At 39.0% G+C, this 20350-nt stretch overlaps 1 protein-coding gene across 2 annotated transcripts in view; it reads left to right on the forward strand.

The window, feature by feature from the left end:
- tpcn3 (two pore segment channel 3) overlaps nucleotides 1–20350 on the forward strand; it is a 33210-nt gene that overhangs the window by 7468 nt on the left and 5392 nt on the right. Inside the window, exons 5-17 of one of the 2 annotated variants that reach the window (XM_085164010.1) lie at nucleotides 702–818; nucleotides 2086–2204; nucleotides 3952–4053; nucleotides 5685–5811; nucleotides 7137–7344; nucleotides 13552–13696; nucleotides 13789–13974; nucleotides 14414–14443; nucleotides 16412–16476; nucleotides 17173–17260; nucleotides 17430–17499; nucleotides 17997–18216; nucleotides 18454–18544. In XM_085164010.1, the coding sequence (XP_085020136.1) occupies nucleotides 702–818; nucleotides 2086–2204; nucleotides 3952–4053; nucleotides 5685–5811; nucleotides 7137–7344; nucleotides 13552–13696; nucleotides 13789–13974; nucleotides 14414–14443; nucleotides 16412–16476; nucleotides 17173–17260; nucleotides 17430–17499; nucleotides 17997–18216; nucleotides 18454–18544 (1568 nt within the window). The remainder of the gene's footprint in view (nucleotides 1–701; nucleotides 819–2085; nucleotides 2205–3951; nucleotides 4054–5684; nucleotides 5812–7136; nucleotides 7345–13551; nucleotides 13697–13788; nucleotides 13975–14413; nucleotides 14444–16411; nucleotides 16477–17172; nucleotides 17261–17429; nucleotides 17500–17996; nucleotides 18217–18453; nucleotides 18545–20350) is intronic. The other variant, XM_085164011.1, reaches the window with a different exon arrangement.

A 20350-nucleotide genomic window follows, 5' to 3' on the forward strand; every position in this document is an offset into this window, starting at 1 on the left:
TAAAGATGTTTTTGAGTACTTAGGAAGAGGTTATACAGTCCTGTCAGTTGGTGAGTGTGCAGTGTGCACCCAGAGGACTTCCTGGTTTAGGGTCTGAAAGCTGAAACTGTTAACATGTGCTGAGCTGCAGAGACAGGATGTGCTGAGAAGGCTTTCCTCTTGTTGTGAAACAACCTTTAGCCTAAGATGTTGCTTTCTCAGCACTACCAAAGTAGTAAAGCTTCCTTGTGACTCAGTGATTCTGAGGCTCTCAGTCACAAATTTTCTTGCACAACCTTTTATTTTCTGGAATGTTTGGAATAAGTTGTTATTTTGTTTGTATTTTATATGAAATCATTTTCATTTCAAAGAAGACTGTCCTTCTACTACTGTTCAAATAATTTCATTTTAGAATAATCCTGTTTATTCTTATCTAGCTAGTTTGGTCATGGAAACACTTTAAGTATTGACATATGCATCTTGAACTGCACCTGACACTTTGAAATGCAAATAGATAGTAAATACTAGCATTGAAGCTGGTATTTTTTTCAATGTGTGTGAATGTTAGAAGCACTTGCGTAGAAAAACGTTCTTGTGCGACTGGGTGAATGAGGCAAGTTGTATAAAGCGCTTTGATTGCTCAGAGTAGAAAAGCACTATATAAGAGCCAGTCTATTTACCATTTACCATTAAATGACTTTGTTCTTTTGTGCATTGACTAGCTCACTTTGGTTGATATGATCATTTATGGAGCATTGAAAGCTGCAAATTATTATGGTGTTCGCTGGTCCAGAGTCCTGCGGCCGCTTCTACTGGTCAACGTCACAGAGGGACGGCAGGTAATGGCTGAATGTTTAAACGATCCACAGTCAGTAATCAAAGCTTCATTACCATGAACATTTCAATTTTTTCCTTTTTTCCTCATTAAATCCTCTCCAGAGGATGATCCATTTCAGTTGTAATGAGCACCACCTTTAGAGAGAACTAGCTCTGCTGAACTAATATGGGAAGGCTTGAAGCACTAAAAGTAAAGTGAGGATAAGCACTGTAGTCAAATGTAGGTCACTGGTTACATTTTTCATGGCTCTACTATAGACTGTCTCGGTGTCTTCTTTCTATGATTACATTCCTAGGGTTAAACTCAGAAACTTTGTGTACTGCAGTGAAGATTAGGAGAAATTACTAAGAAAACTAAGAGAAATAACATATATCAGAATACACGTTAAAGAAGAAATCATCCCTGTTAGGAGGTTATTCTCAAAATATGACGTCTTCATTAGCTCAGTGTTTTTTGACACCAAATATAATGTGTTTGTGGGGATTATTAATGATTTGGCTGTAAGAAATATTCCAGAGACATCACAAGATGGCTCTATTTAACGAATTTTTAGGTCTTATTTAACAAACTTCTATTATTTATACACTTAACTTATTTATTTATTTTATTTTTTTGCTTGTCCTGTCCGGCAGTGCAGCAGTCAGATTTGTTGTCAAACAAAATCTCCAACAAATCTATTCACAAGTGGACCATTACAGCTGCTATGCTTGTCCGCTCGATAGGCATATTGTATTCGATGTACTTCAAACACTATCTATCTCACATCCATGGCCAGTTTAGAATCACCAGTTAACCTAACATAGTAGTGGTAGAACCAAGAACCATCTTGCTGTGTCAACAGTACTAACCACTACATTTTTTGGCATGTCTTTTTCCCAGTCTCAGCCTTATTAGGCTCATACAGAAGTTTTATGCACGTATGATGTAAATGACAAATTGCCCAGAAATCCAAGTGACTCATGTTTTGCAGACATTTAGAAAGCTTTGGTCCTAAATTCAGTTTAAGTCATACTTGAAAATGTTTTCACATCTGGTCAGAGTTTGAGCATTTGTTTGTGTTCACGTGATCAAGGCTCTCAAAGTTTGTCTGTCATGAATTTTCTGCCGTTTGATCAATGGATCATGTTTAGTTTTTCTCTGTTAGGAATTTGTGGAGTGTTTGAGGCAGACATAATGTTGTTAAACATGTAAATGTTTGACTTCACGAGCCAATGGTAAAAGAGCTTTTGCATGTAGAACTGTGTCACTGTGTGCTCCTTTGTGTTCAGCTCCGCAGAGCATTCAGGAGCATCCGTAATGCTCTGCCTCAGATTTTCTACGTCTTCCTGCTCTTCATGTTCAGTATCCTCATCTTCGCCCTCATGGCGCTGAAGTTGCTGGGCAAACGGTGAGAAAGCTGTACCTTTTTATTCTGAGGTTGGCTCCTGACATCAGTTTTCAAATTCTCTTTAAACTTGTTTTCAGTTAGAATCATTCAAGTCATTTCATTCCATATATGTGACTTCTTTTTGGCCTGTTTATTATCTTTTAAAAGGCTGTATTTACATTGCATATAACTTGGGAGTCTTTGAGACCCATGCAACTTGAAAACACTTCCTGCAAAAGCTAAAGCGCTCTACATGAATAACAGGCAGGTAGGTAACAGATGATAGCTTTCAGGCAGTGTAGTGGGAAGCCTGGAATAATGAGAGTAAAGGGGACAATAGTAAGCAGCATACAGACAACAGATTTGACAGACTTGCTGGGTCATTTTCTGACATTTTGTAACAAGCTGAATAGGGATGGGTATCGTTTAGGTTTTATCCGATACCGGTGCCAAACCGGTACTTTTGAAACGGTGCCGGTGCTTAAACGGTGCCCAAACCGGTGCTTAAAGAATGGAAAACACAAAATTGGTCCAAAAACCTCTCATGTTCAGCTGTTTTTTTGTAAAAAGATAACAATGTTAGTCTTTTCTGCAGGTATAGGGCATATATGGTATCACTCTGGGCTGGAAGCAGTGCTTAAACAATGGAAAAAACACAAACTTTGTCCAAAAACCTCTCATGTTTAGCTGTTTTCCACTTTTTCTTCGGTCATTTTAGCCTTTTTGGCCAGGGTGAAGGGGGTATCTGACATCAAACAAGAAGACAGCCGCATGTAGCTATGATGGTGTTTGCTAGTTCACGTTACATGCATTAATTTAATAACGCGGTTAGCTTACTCAACGTAAATTACACACGAACAACATTAAGCTACTCACGCAGAGAAGAACGGCTGCTGCTGCCATCATCATTTCTGCTACACTGGCAGGGCTAGGTTCATTGGATTTAAAGTGTGACCTCCTTTGACAGTATCAGCTTAAAGCACTTGTTGCAGGCTGCTGAGTTTGCATCTTTTGCTGTGAAGTACAGCCAGACTTTTGACCGCTTTGCCTTGGGCATTTTTAATCTGTAGCTCTGCTCTAAAAGAACGTACGTACCTGGACCCGCCTACTATCCTCGAAACGTAAAATGATTGGCTAGAATCTAAAGTGTATCGTTCCATACCAGTTGGTGGCGGTAATGCACCTTTCAGTTGTTTGCCAACCGCCAATAGAAATGTAAGGAAGAAGAAAGTGTATCACAGCTCAGGGAAAAAAAGCACCGAAAAAAAGCACCGAAATAAAGCACCGAAATGCGCGCTGCTTTTCGGTCTGGTTACTACCGTTTATGTCAGAACCGGTGCCATGATGGCACCGGATACCGGTACCCATCCCTAAAGCTGAATACATGTAAAGATCTGAGATCCAATCCAAATATATTACCTGGATTTCTTTCCTTGTCTATGTAATAAAATCTTGCATGATGCAACCAGTGAAATTGTAATTTATAACATGAGCTTGCACAGACAATTGTGCAAACACCCAGCTATGTCATCCATATAAATAAGCAAAGATTTTAAGATTATGCAACATTTACAAACATGTTCTCCTGGTCAGTCAAAGAGCCACAACACCTGGCACAGTTAGACAGTGGTCAACATTTTCCCAAAGGCTCTACTGAGGCCATGTGTTCTGTTTTTTACTTTTTGTTTTTAGTGAAAAAGTAGAGGACTTTTTTGAGTTTTAGCAATAGTTTTTAAGTGTATGTATTTTTTTCTCTCTCTCTCTTTAGAGGTTTGACGAACATAAATGGAACACCATATTTCACCAGCTACCTGGAAATCATGTTTGACTTGTACGTCCTCGTCACCACGGCCAATAGCCCTGACGTCATGTAAGTTTGTATTGTAAATCTCATTTTGTGTTCTTTGAGATCAAGCAATTTACAATTATTTCAGTCTTCATGAAGCATGCCTTTTTCTAAAGTATGTTAAATCCCTGATTGTGTTTGCATGACGTTACTTTATATAGTTTTTACTGTGAGATGATTCAGTTTGTGAAAATACGTGGACGTCAGATTTTGCGCGTGATTGCAAAGTGGAATGTAGTGTTGGTTCATTCCACTTTTGTTTTATGTGCATTTTGTCAATCAACAAAATCAAGTAGACAAAGATGACTATGAAACATGGATGAAAATAGATTCACAGATTATTGATAGATGATTAAATATTTGGAGCGCAATTAAGATGCACTTTATCTCACATACTGTACATATAAAACTGGCATAAAGGTCACATTTTCATCCAGATGCACATTCTGTCTTTTTAATCTAAATTGGACATCTTCACATCATCTTATACATCATTCAGTGACTCTGACTGAAAGAAAGAAACAGCACTGTTGTTAATCTCATTGAACCAACTATTAATATTTGAAAAAGGACAGTTGATTTTAAAAAAAAAAGTAGCAGATTTTCTCATTTCTGTTAAAATGTTTGTTCAGCTGAAACCCACTGAATGTAATTTGTGTTGCATTCAATGTTGTGCATGTGTTCCTTGAATACTAGAGGTGGGAATCCCCATACATCCCACGATATGATATTATTGCAATTTTTAAAAATATTTTGCGATATTCAGATTCTGTACATAAAGGTAAACTTTATCAATAGTCATTTTATCTAATATCAAAGTCTCACACTCAGTCTTTCTCTCATTTCAGTTTTATTGTTGACAAACTGAACGGTCCGACTTCTAGTCCAACTTGCCATCTGGTACAATTATAGCTATTCTGAACTATGAAATTTATGAAAACTATGCAGCCCCTTCAGCAACTGAAGAATTTGAAAGTAAATTAAAACAAAATATAATTTTACATCAAATAAAAAAGTTTTAAACTTATTTTAATTTAAGACATGTTTTATTTTAATTAAGTAAACTGTCATGTTTATTGCTGCCATTAAAAAAGTTAAACACATTTGGACAGTGAAGGAATGTCAGGATTCTTGCTCTGAAGTCAGCATGTTCCAGTCCACAAAAACCTTTTTTGTAACAAAATATCAATTTCTGCTGTCCCTGTATCGATACATTATTAGCAAACAAAATATCACGATACTACACAGTATCGATTTTTTCCCCCACCCCTATTGAATACTGGAATTGTTTATATGATCAATAAGGCGTGATGTCTGAACTGCAAGGAGACGACATGAATAACACAATTCAGCCAAACTCAGTTATAATCCTAATTCTCAGATTTTTATTGGTGTATTTGACATAATGTATTTTGAAACTGTTTGTGAAGTAAAAGTAGTGTTGTTATTTAGATAGCACTTCAAACCACACAAACTCTTGTTTCTTTCTGGTGCTGACCTCTTGGTTTGAGAGGGAACTCTCTGAGCTTTACAGAAAAGAAGAAGGAAGTGAACACTAACCGTTTTTTTTCTTCTAGTATCTCGTATCTTTCTATTAGTATCTATTTGTCTTTGTATCTTAGCCTGACTTCTTTTTTTCTGCTTGTTATTGTCAGGATGCCAGCATACAACGCCAACTTCTTCTTCGCAGTCTTCTTCATTGTGTACATCCTTATCAACACTTACATCTTCATGTCCGTCTTCCTGGCTGTCGTATACAACAACTATAAAAAATACTTGAAGGTACAGCCATGTGACCGTTTCCTGTGCAAGTTCTCTATATTTTTATCATTTCTTTAAAAAATACCATACTGTGCAAAGGTTTTGAGCCACTCCGCATTAAAAAAAAACCACACACACTTGACACAGGACTTGAGAGATGTATCTGGACCTGCATTTGATTTATCTACTGTTCACTGAAGCCTTATTACAAATAGTCTCAGTGGAAGCGTGGCTATAAAGAAGTCATTGTTAAGAGAGGGAAACCAGGAGAAAAGGCTAAGCTATACCACATTCCACAAAAACTGAACGGAAAATCAGTGGGACAGGTCTTATGGTATCATAAATCCAAAATGAAATTTTTAATTTAAATCAGTATGTTCAGAGGAAGTTGGCAGAGGGGCACAGTAAGTGTCTATAGCCATCTGTAAATCACAGTAAAGGTTCTGTCCTAGTTTGAGCATTTCAGCCGGTGGTGTTGGGAATCTTGTCAAAATTGATGAAACTATGTACATAAAAATGTACTGTCAGATTTGATTGATCATGCAATACCATCTGGCAGGCCATTTTTTTGGTGATGGCTTAATTTTTCAGTATGGCAATGATCCCGAAAACACTGACAATGCAATAAAAGCATGCATTTTTAGAAAAACACATGGTGGAACACAAGCAGTCATGGATTGGCCTCCCTAGAACCAGGACCTCAACATTAATAAAACACTTTAGGATCCTCTTAACGACGACGTCGCCCAACATCTAAAGAAGACCTTTGGAATTTCCTCCAAGAAGCCTGGAGAACTGTTTATGAAGACTACTTCAGGAAAGCTACAAGGAAGCTTGCCTAGGAAATATCAGGCCGTGGTAAAGAATAAAGGACGTTGTAGCCAATATTGACTTTTAGGATCGTTAGAATTGTACAAAATCACGCAACATTCACACAAGCATTGCCACTCTGATGTATACATCAGAGAACAACTTGGGGTTCAGTATCTTGACTAAAGGTATTTTGACATGCAGACTGAAGCAGCCAGGGATTGACCGCCAAACGTCTGATTAGTCAATGACTTTCCATACCTCCTGAGAAGCTGTGCAAAGGGTTTTGCAAAATACTCTATATGCCATGTAAGATTATATCAACCGAAATGTTAAAGTGGCAAGCAGATCTGATTAATATTTGTCAATTCAATCAAATAAGATATATCCCGAAAGTTCCTTTGTTACAGCAGCACCTGGATCTTGGAATTATTTATTAAACGTACTTATTTTTCTATAAATTTATGTCACATCCTTTGTGAATACAGTAGATTTCCTTTCATGTCATTTAAGAAGAAAATGATCATTTCCAACAGGAAGAGGTACGGCAGCTAGTGAGAGCTAAGAGGCACAAGATGGTGCGAGCATTTGGTGTTCTACAGGAGCAAAGGGAGGAGGGCGGCGAGCCAGTGGTGACCCAGGCCAGCTGGAACCAACTGGTCCGACTGGTCCAACCCAACCTTAGTAATGCTCACAGAGAGCTGCTATGGAGCGTCTCTGATGACAAGAACCAAGGGGCCATTGGTGAGTGATATCCAAACCAACATACAGTGGGGCAAAAAAGTATTTAGTCAGCCACCGATTGTGCAAGTTCCCCCACTTAAAATGATGACAGAGGTCAGTAATTTGCACCAGAGGTACACTTCAACTGTGAGAGACAGAATGTGAAAAAAAAAAAATCCATGAATTCACATGGTAGGATTTGTAAAGAATTTATTCGTAAATCAGGGTGGAAAATAAGTATTTGGTCAATAACAAAAATACAACTCAATACTTTGTAACATAACCTTTGTTGGCAATAACAGAGGTCAAACGTTTACTATAGGTCTTTACCAGGTTTGCACACACAGTAGCTGGTATTTTGGCCCATTCCTCCATGCAGATCTTCTCAAGAGCAGTGATGTTTTGGGGCTGTCGCCGAGCAACACGGACTTTCAACTCCCGCCACAGATTTTCTATGGGGTTGAGGTCTGGAGACTGGCTAGGCCACTCCAGGACTTTCAAATGCTTCTTACGGAGCCACTCCTTTGTTGCCCGGGCGGTGTGTTTTGGATCATTGTCATGTTGGAAGACCCAGCCTCGTTTCATCTTCAAAGTTCTCACTGATGGAAGGAGGTTTTGGCTCAAAATCTCACGATACTTGGCCCCATTCATTCTGTCCTTAACACGGATCAGTCGTCCTGTCCCCTTGGCAGAAAAACAGCCCCATAGCATGATGTTTCCACCCCCATGCTTCACAGTAGGTATGGTGTTCTTGGGATGCAACTCAGTATTCTTCTTCCTCCAAACACGACGAGTTGAGTTTATACCAAAAAGTTCTACTTTGGTTTCATCTGACCACATGACATTCTCCCAATCCTCTGCTGTATCATCCATGTGCTCTCTGGCAAACTTCAGACGGGCCTGGACATGCACTGGCTTCAGCAGCGGAACACGTCTGGCACTGCGGGATTTGATTCCCTGCCGTTGTAGTGTGTTACTGATGGTGACCTTTGTTACTTTGGTCCCATCTCTCTGCAGGTCATTCACCAGGTCCCCCCGTGTGGTTCTGGGATCTTTGCTCACCGTTCTCATGATCATTTTGACCCCACGGGATGAGATCTTGCGTGGAGCCCCAGATCGAGGGAGATTATCAGTGGTCTTGTATGTCTTCCATTTTCTGATGATTGCTCCCACAGTTGATTTTTTCACACCAAGCTGCTTGCCTATTGTAGATTCACTCTTCCCAGTCTGGTGCAGGTCTACAATTCTTTTCCTGGTGTCCTTCGAAAGCTCTTTGGTCTTGGCCATGGCGGAGTTTGGAGTCTGACTGGTTGAGGCTGTGGACAGGTGTCTTTTATACAGATGATGAGGTCAAACAGGTGCCATTCATACAGGTAACGAGTGGGGGACAGAAAAGCTTCTTACAGAAGACGTTACAGGTCTGTGAGAGCCAGGGATTTTCCTTGTTTGAGGTGACCAAATACTTATTTTCCACCCTGATTTATGAATAAATTCTTTACAAATCCTACCATGTGAATTCATGGATTTTTTTTTTTTCACATTCTGTCTCTCACAGTTGAAGTGTACCTCTGGTGCAAATTACTGACCTCTGTCATCATTTTAAGTGGGGGAACTTGCACAATCGGTGGCTGACTAAATACTTTTTTGCCCCACTGTACACACCTTAAATCCAAAACACGTTTAGGGAAGTTGAGTTTAGTAAAGTTCTTTATAAGTACCCAAGATGGAAGGGATGAGATTTATTTTTGTTTAGCCAGTTTGTTGTCAGCTGTTTAATCTGCATGTCACATAGTCAGCTGACAAGTAATTGTGACAATATGGAGAGTAACTGAGCATATTTATGTACATTTTCATGTGTTAGAGCTTTGACTTAATTTAAGGAGATGAGGTTGGAGATAAGGAGGAAGAGGAGAGAGCAGTGTTGGAAGAGAAAGGCATAATGAGAATGACATGATGAAAGTATGCATGTAAAAATGTTAAAAGGTCATATATAGTTTGAAATAACTATTTGTGATCTTTAAAGAGTAAGAAACACAAAGACAAACATTAAACTCGTGGTTAATGCCTCGAATTGTAATTTAAGTACGTAGGCAAAGTCAGTGTAAAGTTTCTGTCTAGCTTTTAATAAACTCCTGGCGTGTCACTATGCAACTTGGCAAAATAGTTCGTTTGATCCCTGATCCACAGCTAAGAAGCTATGAGACGAGTGTAATATTCAGGACAAATGAACAAAGCTGCTGTGCAATGCTGCCTTCTTTACATTTTAGCAACATTTCAAGGCCAAACTGGCTCTGTACGACTGAATATAACTGCATGTCATAGATAAACTATGGAACTGCATTACATCTTCTATTATTCTACACAAATATCTCAACATTTTGTATTTGCTTTGGAATAAGGGTAAGGTTATGAATACGATTAAATGCATTTTAATTGCTTAAAGCCGTAGGTGACCAGGTTGTCTCACAGTTTTGCGTGTTCATGTGTAAACTGAGTACAGCCTGCATGCCCTAAATCTACCTAAAGGCCATTAAATTGTCACCAGTCCAGTCTAATCCTTGAAGCTGAGGCATTGTTCAGATGTCCAGTATCATTCAGCTCTGCATACTCTGCTGAGTCAGTGTCTTCACACTCATCTGCCACATGAAGGAAGTCAAAATGCATTATCATTGAGCATTTCTATTTTTCCACCAACCACAACATCTGATGTTATACAACCCAAGAAGTAAAAAAAAAAAATCTAATTGATCTTTACAGTTATACATATTTCTCTGTGTGTGCTCTGCACATGTGGTTGTTATCCCTGAATTCGTTTAATGATTTTGTCTCTATCAAGTTATTTGCTACTGCCTCTTATGCAGGTTTTTATTTTATTTTATTTTATTTTATTTTTTTTAAACCATGCATCTTGGTTTTTAACCTCTGCTTTGTGAACATGCAGTGTGTGTGACTTTGCACTTGTGCAATAGCATGAATTTGCTGTTTCTGTTTTCTTTTAACTCACTATGAAAACCACTTTTGTGCTACGCTTTAGACATCCTTTCTAAAACTACAAAACTTTGCATTTTCACATGGGAGTCTTGCTTACAGAGCAAGCCTCAAGTGGCAGTTAGAGTTACTTCAGTTTTTGGCATTTTGTCTTCATTTTTCAGTCTTGCACAGGGGAGAAAAATTTCCAAAAATGCTGCTATATACTCGAAGGAAAAATGAAAACAGTTTTGCGGGGCGTACTGCAATTCCTGCATTTAACAAAGAGAAGGTTGTTACATTAGGTCAGGGGTCGACAACCTTTCTGATCATGAGTGCCATATAATATTTCCTCAGAAGTCAGTGTGCCATATGATTGCATTAGCAATAAATGTAATAACGCTCTATATTAACAGTTACACACTGTATAGAACCACTTTATAGAATTATATTTGTTCGCAGATGTTGGCAGCTATCAGCGAATAGTTATCAGCTATTTTGAAACAAAAAAATACTTTTTATCCATAACAGCAAATGAACTGTACAACAGAAAATGCAAATGCTGTTTATGGTCTCCTCACAACAATGATAAGAAGAATAAACTGGGCCAATATGGCACGTTTGTTAATACAGAGACACACATGTTAATGTGATCTCTAGTCTCCCACTCAGAGACACAGGTCTCCGAGTGTCCAGCATTCAGACGGCTACCTGAGGACTCATGTGAGAGAAAATCTGCTCGCACAGATATGCAGAGCCAAATACTGTCAATAAGGCCTCTGCAATGTTCTGAAGACAGTTAAACCTGTCAGGTAGTGGTGTCCAGCAGGTGAAAATGCAGCTCCATGAACACGCACAGCTGTGGATTCCAGCTGTGTTTGTAGTTCTGCAAACTTTGACCCCCACAGACTCGAGCTTTTCAGTTCAATCAGCTGCATTTCGATGTCCTCTGTGTCCAGCCAGTTAATGCGAGACAAATCCAGCTGCTCATTAAAGCTTTCTGGTTTGATCAGAAAAGAAAACATTGGTCCAAACACCTGAAAGTCCCGAAAACGCATTGTGTTGGAAAGTGGAAATTTCAACATTGCTCGAAAAAACTGCCATCTAGCAACGTCCCTCTCACCAGTAGGCTAAGTGATTTTTAGCCAATTACAAGTTGAATCTGGTAGTTGGGGTTGTTAGCTAAGATACCGTCATTAAGAAGCGGCACAACTAATGTGTCTATGCGAGCTAATTTGCGATGTGCACCGCTGGCCCGGCCATTTATTTTTTTAATGCACCCTCTAAGATTAATTCACTGCGTGTCGTGCCCAGGGCTGGACTGGAACAAAAAAATTGGCCCGGGCATTTTGACTAGAGACCAGCCCACCAGGTATTTTAGGAAAAGCCATAAAGCCTTTGAATGAAAACAGATACTGTTGTGACAGTGATATACGCTGTCTCGTTGGTATATGTATGATTTCTATACATTTTATATCAGATAAAAACTTTGGTTGTAAGATTCAGACAATTATTTATTAAAAGCTAGACATTTGAAATGAGAATAAGAAAGAAAAGTATTTCTTTGTTCCCACCTCTCCTGGCAAAACTTTGCTAGACCCGCCCCTGCACAGTTACCAGCTGTCAGCTACATAGAAAAGGATCCTGGTGTTATTTCTCAGAAACGGTTTATAACTTCCCTTCAACTCATTCATGTCACCTAAAAGGTAAACCTGTTTCTCCATCTCTCCTTCTCCTGCCTCCTCCTTTCCCTCATCCACCCGCTGGCCTCTGTGGAAGCTCCGCCATAGCTACCACCAAACAACTGAGTTATTTTTACGCATCGGCCAGCATCTGGCCAATCCACCACCTTTCATTGTTACCATTACAAAAACAATAAAAAAAACAAAAAAATCATCGGCCCATAAAAACGAAAAATCACCATCGGCCCACCGGGCCCAGCTATGGTCGTGCCATCAGTTAACCCAGTGGTTGCCAAACTTTTTTCGCTGGGCCCCCCTTTGTTTTACAGAAAAATGTTCGCGCCCCCCCCCCCCTCGCGCGCGCACACACACACGCACGCACTAACACATCCTCCAACCACACACACCCATATTTTGCTCAATTGCGGTTTATTTCACACCTCAAACATTTAGTAAACAATTAAGCAAATACAAGTAATCTGCAATAAATTACAGGTAGTAAGAAAATAAACTATTAACTCTTTTACGCTACGTCCGCACCTACACGGGTATTTTTGAAAACGCAACTGTTTCTCCCACACGTAAACGGCGTTTGGAATCACTGAAAACTGAGATTTTTTAAAACTCCTTTTTTGCGTTTAGGTGTGGACGAGGAATACAGAGTTCGTCACGCAACGTTGAAGATATGTGCCTTTTTTCACATCAGCTGTGCGCCACGTTATTGCTTATGTGAGAGGAATTGCACAATGGCAGATTAACAGTATTTTGTCTCTATCTTCAGGTTTTACACGCTTACATATAAACACGCAGTTACTGTCCCTCTATTTATAAAGGCAGAGGCGTCACAGTGTGATTATTTTACGCGTAGTTGTTTTTTTTTCCTGTGTAATAATATTCAACATTGCTATCAATACATTTTTCAAAAAAATGCCTCTCTGTGCAAAATGGGTTTAAAAACATAAACAGCTGTCCGTGATTTAGACAGGGAGAACAAATCGTGGCAGGATCAGCCTGATATTAATTGTATCCCGCTGTAACTTTACTGTATAAAGAGCAAACATCTCCAACATGTCAGCAGTAGTTAGTCATTACAACAAGTGTTTGTGAACTAAAAATCAAGAATGTGGGATACTCTTTGCTGGTGATTTGGAGAGCCCAGCGTGTGCTCCCGACGAAGGGAAAACCAATCCTGCAGGGGAGACTAACCTCGGCACTTGAGCAGGTGAAACCAAAGGGAAGATTTGCTTCACCATATTTTCTCGTCTTTGGAATAGAATGAAGTTGGTTTGGAAACATATCCAGCGATGCTTCATCTCCTGCTTTCCGTTTGTGTAGGTGCCCATCCTAGCAGTGTCCAAGCGTTTTGTTTTGTTTTTTCCCCTTGCAATGGCTCTGCGCCCCCCCTAGGGGGCGGGCCCCACACTTTGGGAATGTCTGAGTTAACCCTTCGCGTGAGCTGGCACGTGTGCCCAGGGTTGCCGACCCCTGCATTAGATGATTCATTTAAAATAGACCTAAGTTTAAGTTTTTATATTTTTGTAACGTTTTTGATTACAATTCTAGGATGATTATTTTACAGGTAAGGTGGCATTTGTCCAGCTTGCTGACCTCTTGAATATTGAAATAATAACAATTAAGTCAAGACCTCATCCACTTCAAAGTTTGTGCCCTTCGCTATACCAGTCAGCCCCCAGCAAACTCCTATGCAAACTGGTCCAACACCGGTAAGATACAAATTCAACTTTGAAACCTTCTTTTTTTCTCTGATTTTGATGTAAGTAGTTACAAACACAGAACTATATGTGTTCTTTTCCAGGGCCTTTGTTATGGTATATGACCTGATCATACTGGTGAATGCTGTTTTCATCGGTCTTGATGAGGAGAATCCAATGATTGCGAACTCAGAGTGGGTTTTTCTGGCTCTGTATATTCTGGAGATTCTGCTGAAGCTGTATGTGTTTGAGCCCAGAGTGTTCTTCTCCAAACACAGTTTTTGGAACTGGTGAGAACAAGTGTATAACATTATAATGTCATTACTGTGCTTTTGACACTTTGTCTTTACTCACCAAAGGTTCTGAATCCCCAGTACTGATTTATCTACAGACAGCTTAAGGTACATTTTAACAGGTGTTCATGTGGAATCAGAGATCCAGACATTACACAGCACCATCTATTCAAGCTTTTTCAGTGAGGCAGATGGTTTAAAAAACAAAAAAAATCCACTGTGCAGATCAAAACCAACAGTGTAATCCAAGTCTGCTTGCTTAATACACAAACCCATACGTATACATTTATAAATTAACATGTACTGTATTTGTGTGTTTAATTTCTTAAAATATGTGTATAGTATTTTTGGGTATTTGTTAATATAACAAGTAATGGAAGTATTTAAATGAATCAAATCTAAGATCAACAAGTTGTGCTGCATGAATTTCACACAGCGTATCTACATCCCAGATTATAAGTACAAGGTATGTGACATGATTTAATGTTTCTTTTACATTATCAGCCGCTTCTTTTACCTTCATACGCCTTCAAGTGCTTCGACCAAGTCACTGATGCTCAGCGGGTTGTTTATCTACTCTTTTAAGCTTTGGGAAGTGAACTTTTCCTAATGATGGAGCTTAGTTTAATGTCAAAAGTAAAAACAAAATATCTCCAAAAGTTGATTCTGTTCATCTGGACGTAGCGTTTTGTGGGAGAAACGTTTCGTCACTCATCCAAGTGACTTCTTCAGTCGTCACTTGGATGAATCAACTTTTGGAGATTTACTTTCCTGGATGATTGAGAATGCATAGAGACGTAAAAACAAAATAATAATATATAACAAAGTGATGACACTGGGAAATCTGGTTGTGTTTGAATAGTGTGTAAAGGACAGTGTGACAATTTGTTATACAGTTCAACAATTTAAGAACAACAAGAATTGGACAGACTGAAACGTCTTTGTACACAAGGGACATTTCTATATTGAATATTGAAAATCACCATCATTGAATTCAATCCACAAATGCGCGCACATTTGTAGACCTTTTCTGAACTTCAAATGAACTTCAGTTTGTTTTAATCAGAAAAAGTGAAAATATTAGTTTTTAATGTAATTGATAAACCTAAAGCAGGCAGATCCACTCACAACTAAACTGAAAAGAAAAGCTCAAAACAAAACATGGTAAAATGGTACAATGTACAAAAAATGTTAAAAACTACAATTTTAATGTTCTATTAAAAAAAACAAAAACAACTTTCAGTTAAATTTAGTTTATATTACAGTGAGGAACATCAGTATTTGAACACTCAAGTTCTCCCAGTTAGAAATCATGGCGGGGTCTGACATTCACATTGTAGCGCCACTGTGAGAGACAGCATTTAAAAACCAATTCAGGAAAACACATTGTATGATTTTTTTTTTTTTTAAAGAATTTATTTGTGTTGCACATAAGCATTTCAGCTCTTTGGTCTTGCCCATGGTAGTAGTTGGAGTCTGACTGACTGTGGGGTGGACAGGTGTCTTTAAAGAGCTCAGACGTGCTACTAATTTAGATTAATAAGTGGAGAGCTGGACTTTTTAAAGGCATAGCAACAGGTCTTTGAGAGCCAGAATTCTTGCTGATTGCCTGGTGTTCAAATACTTATGTGCAGCAGTGCAATACAAATAACCTACAATGTGAATTTCAAACCCCTCCATGATTTCTAAGTGGGAGAACTTGTAAAATCGCAGGATGTTCAAATACTTATGTTCCTCACTGTATTTGCCAGTTAATTGCCTCATTTTCATGGCTTTTTGCACTTAGTGGCCACTTTATTGGGTATGATATTATTGTGTGTGTGTGTGTGTGTAGAATGACAATAGGTTTGTCTTTAGATCCATCTTGGTGCACCTAATAAAGTTGCCACTGGGTTTTTAAGCTCTGATCCTTCTGAAGGTTTCTTGCTGCAGCTTTTGAAATAGTTTTTGTCTTCATTGTTTCTTATGCTATCATTTCTTTTTTTACAGTAGTGTTACATTTGCTACTGAGCAGTGAAGCTGCGAGAACTTCAGTCAAAAAAATATTCAGCATTGTGTTTGTATATTTTCTGGATGAATTGCTAGACCTGGATTCAGTCCATGAATGAAAGCTGCTTGTTTGCTTCCACACTCTGCAGCCCCCTGCATGTGCTTGTTAGTTTTAATGTTCTTTAAATTTGAAATACTTGGATAAGAATACAAAAGATAAAAATTTTTGATTCTTTTACAACATGAAGATTTTCTCACACTTAACTGATGCTGAGAAAAAGGTCGTTTTTTTTACATTCATGGTATATTTGTGTTTTGTGACATGTTGGTGGTGTCAGACTGACGCCATAAGAAAAAAGGGTTTTGTTCTCAGCATCCTCGTTCATCGCATTTCTGCCTAAATTAAAGTTTGAATTTTTTTTTTATTTCTGTTTTCTGTCTTCAGGTTTGACACAATCATTGTCATCTCTGCTCTTATTGCCACCACCGTAAACTCTGTGATGAAGTCATGTAAGAGTTTCTAATTAATGTTAAGCTTTGTTCCAACAGGGTCAAAATCAAGGTCAAACTTAACCCTTGCCAATTTACATCTGGCTGGCACATCACTTTTTGTTTGTTTGTTTGTTTGTTTAATGCAATCTGTTTCATCACTTTGAATGTACACACCAGCATGGAGTCGGGGAACAGAGGCAGAAAATCACTGAACTGAAAACAAACATACAACTACAACAATAACAAATTACACGGTGTAGCTATAAAGGCAAATTTCGCCATGGTAGAGTCATCAAGTGTAATGTAGTCACCCCCCCCCCCCCCCCCCCCACACACACACACACACACAACTACATTAATTGTGCAGTACAATTTAAACCAAACAAAACAAACAAACAAAAAATGCAGACTAACTAATATAATACAAATTAAAACTTTGAATATGCAAATTCACAAGTTTGTTGTTGTTTTTTTAAACAGTTTTGAAAATTGAGTTATAAAATACTAAAGTATAAATGCTCAGTTTTCCCCCAAAAAGGATTTCATGATTTAGCCTTTAAAGCTCCTGCTCCTGCACATTTTAGATACATCTTTGAGTGTTTACTTTGAGTGTTCATGTCCCTGTCAATCACAATAACTATTTTAAAACACAGGATGATACAAGCTATTGGCCTTTGTTAATTCATTAATTTGTTAATCCCGTTTGCATTATAGCGAGTCACTTCTCCAGCCGACAAATCTTGGACATTGTTTTCATTCTACGAGTCCTCAGACTGATACGGGTGGTGGACAGCATCAAAAGGTTTAACTACATTTCTTAACTTATTCATTTATTTATCCTTGTATAAAAATCATCTGTATTTGTGGTGATCCTGCAGTAATCCTTAGATGCATCAAATGAAAAATGGATGCCACAGTAGGAAGGCATGAGCATGTTGCTTTACTAACAGTGAGGTCTATTTTCCTGCTAGGTTTCGTACAATCATCAACACCCTGATCAGGATTGGACCAGCAATCCTCACATTTGGACAGCTTATCATTGTGAGTTTGACAGCAGGCTGGTTTGTCATAGTATCATTTGTTAACAAACACTAAAACAAAGCGCAGCTGATGTTAGCCGCCCTAATGATAGTTCTGTCTTAAAAGATCCATCACCAATATGAGGGCAACCTTCAGTAGAGACTTCACTCTAAAACAGGGATGGGCAACTCCAGGCCTCGAGGGCCAAGTGTCGGGCAGGCTTTAGATATCACCTGAATCAAATGATTAGTTCATTACCAGGCCTCTGGAGAACTACAAGACATGTTGTTAATTTAGCCCTTTGAATCAGCTGTTTTATATCAAGGACACATCTAAAACCTTCAGGAGACCCGCCCTCGAGGCCTGGAGTTGCCCACACCTGCTCTAAAACATAGTGAGGATCAGCCAACCTACAAACGCTGCGTTATGCAGATCCTCAACCTGCTGAGGGGTCTGAAAACTGAAGCTGACATTATGTTTGTGAAGATGGTTCTGTCCGTTGTGGTGTTCCTCCACAGGTGGTGTACTACATTTTTGCCATGGTGGGGATGGAGCTGTTTAAAGGGAAGGTGACGTTTTATGAACAGAGCTCCACCGATCCAGCAAAGGCATATTGTGGTAATCCTCTGCTGAATGGAACAGACTTTGCAAAGCTCAACTATTGCAAGAATAACTTCAACGATGTGGTCTCCTCCTTCATCCTGCTGTTTGAGCTTACCGTGGTCAACCAATGGCATGATATCCTTTAGCTGAATGTCTCAGCATTTTCTGTGTTAAATCTCTTGTTTTCAGTTACCAGCAGCGATTTGAATTTTTAAGACATCTTCAAAACTACAATCCCCCCCCCTTTTTTTCCCTCAGTGACTTTCATTCTACTGCAAATAAAATCATCTGCCACATTTATGAAATGTTTGAGAATAATTGCGTTGGCCAGGTTGGATTCCTGTTTGTTATCATTTCTTAACAAGACTCCACTTCTCAGCAGCGGCTTTGCCACCGTCACCCACATTTCGGCCAGGATCTTTTTTGTCCTCTTCCACATCATAGTCGTCATCGTCATTCTCAAGTAAGGCTAATGGTGTCGTACTTTCATCACTGGTGTGGTGTCAGCCACAAAAACAAGTCCTGCTGTTCCCATAATCTAGAACATAGGTGTCAAACTCTGGCCCGTGGGCCACATTTGGCCCGCAGTGTAATTACATTTGGCCCGCGAAGCCATACCAAATTACTAGAGCTGGCCTACTGGTATTATACAGCTAATATATATATCGTTTAGTATTAAGCTTTGCTTGTTCCATATTCAGTTTTTCAGCAAAACTTGTTTGAGTCAATAAGAAAAGATTGATTCTTATATCTGGAGGAAGTTTTTTTTTTTCTAATAAATATTAATGTTAGCCCACAACATTGTTCCAGTTTTGAATTTTGGCCCACTGTGTATTTGAGTTTGACACCCCTGATCTAGAAGAATATGTATAATTATTTATATTTACGTCTGACACATTTTAACCACTAGATGCTTGAAGGTGAGTTGCACTGGGTGTTTTATCACAGAACTCTATAAAAGTAGAGTGTCTCCCTCAAACAGAGTCCTAGAAGTAGGCAACTCTGATGATTCACAGTTCAAAAATATTAATTACCTGTTGCAGTCCCTCAGATATCCATTTTAGCTCCTTTCTCTTTAAGTGAAAAACTCCATTTAAACCACCTTTTTATCCTCCTATCCACCTTTAAACCTCGCCTTTTATCTTGCGCTGATAACTCGGCCTACTCTGACACCTTTATTTAAACAGTAGCCATGTTTATTAATAGTGGCCACTATTGTAGCAGTGTCAGTGCCATAAAGTAAGGAAAAGGTTTAGCAAAACACTATTTCATTTATGTTGAAATTCCCCAAAGTAGAATATGATCAGTGTAAAGGCTTACAGGATTAATGTATCAGTGTGAGAGTTTTCTAAGTGGGATGTGTGTATCATATATAATACACAAAGTTTTAGATTTTGTGTGACTTTTTTGGTAGAATAGAATAGAATAATCCTTTAATTGTCCCACAAGGGGAAATTAGGTTGTAACAGCAGCCAGAAAGACAAATATACAAACAAACAGTACACAAGACAAACATACACATTGTTTTTTCTTACATATTTACATTAAAGACAATAGTTACTATAAACAGAGTACTGTACAGTTATTAAATTAAATAAAATTAACTACAGATAAAAGGCAAACCCGGGTTGTAGTGCAAATCGGTTGATTAAATTATTGCAGTTACAGCGCAGATGTAAACATCTGTTTGTTGGGAGCAGTTTTGATTGTACAGTCTAACAGCTGCAGGGAGGAAGGACCTGCGGAAACGCTCCTTCATGCATCGAGCAGTCTGTCACTGAAGGAGCTTTGCAGTTCAGCAACATTTACTCTGTCCATCAGAGATGTTATCTGGGTCCAGGGTGCATCCCAGACCAGAGCTGGCCTTCCTGATGAGTTTATCCAACCTCTTCCTCTCAGCTGCCGATAAACTGCTGCTCCAACATACAACACTGTAAAAAATGACAGATGCCACCACAGAGTCATAGAAGGTCTTTAAAAGCGCTCCCTGGACTCCAAATGGCCTCAGCAGGTAGAGTCTGCTCTGACCCTTCCTGTAAAGAGCATCAGTGTTGTGGCTCCAGTCCAGTTTATTATTCAGGTGAACACCCAGGTACCTATAAGAGTCCACTATCTCAATGTCCACTCCCTGGATGTTCACCGGGGTCAGTGTGGGGGGTCTGCGTCTCCGGAAGTCCACCACCAACTCCTTGGTTTTCCCAGCGTTTACAAGCACGATAGAAGAAAAAGCTTGTGATATTTTAAAAAATCACAAATTGGAATCCTAAAA

The sequence above is a fragment of the Neolamprologus multifasciatus genome, chromosome 6 (genome assembly GCF_963576455.1).
Source record: "Neolamprologus multifasciatus chromosome 6, fNeoMul1.2, whole genome shotgun sequence".
NCBI lineage: Eukaryota > Metazoa > Chordata > Actinopteri > Cichliformes > Cichlidae > Neolamprologus > Neolamprologus multifasciatus.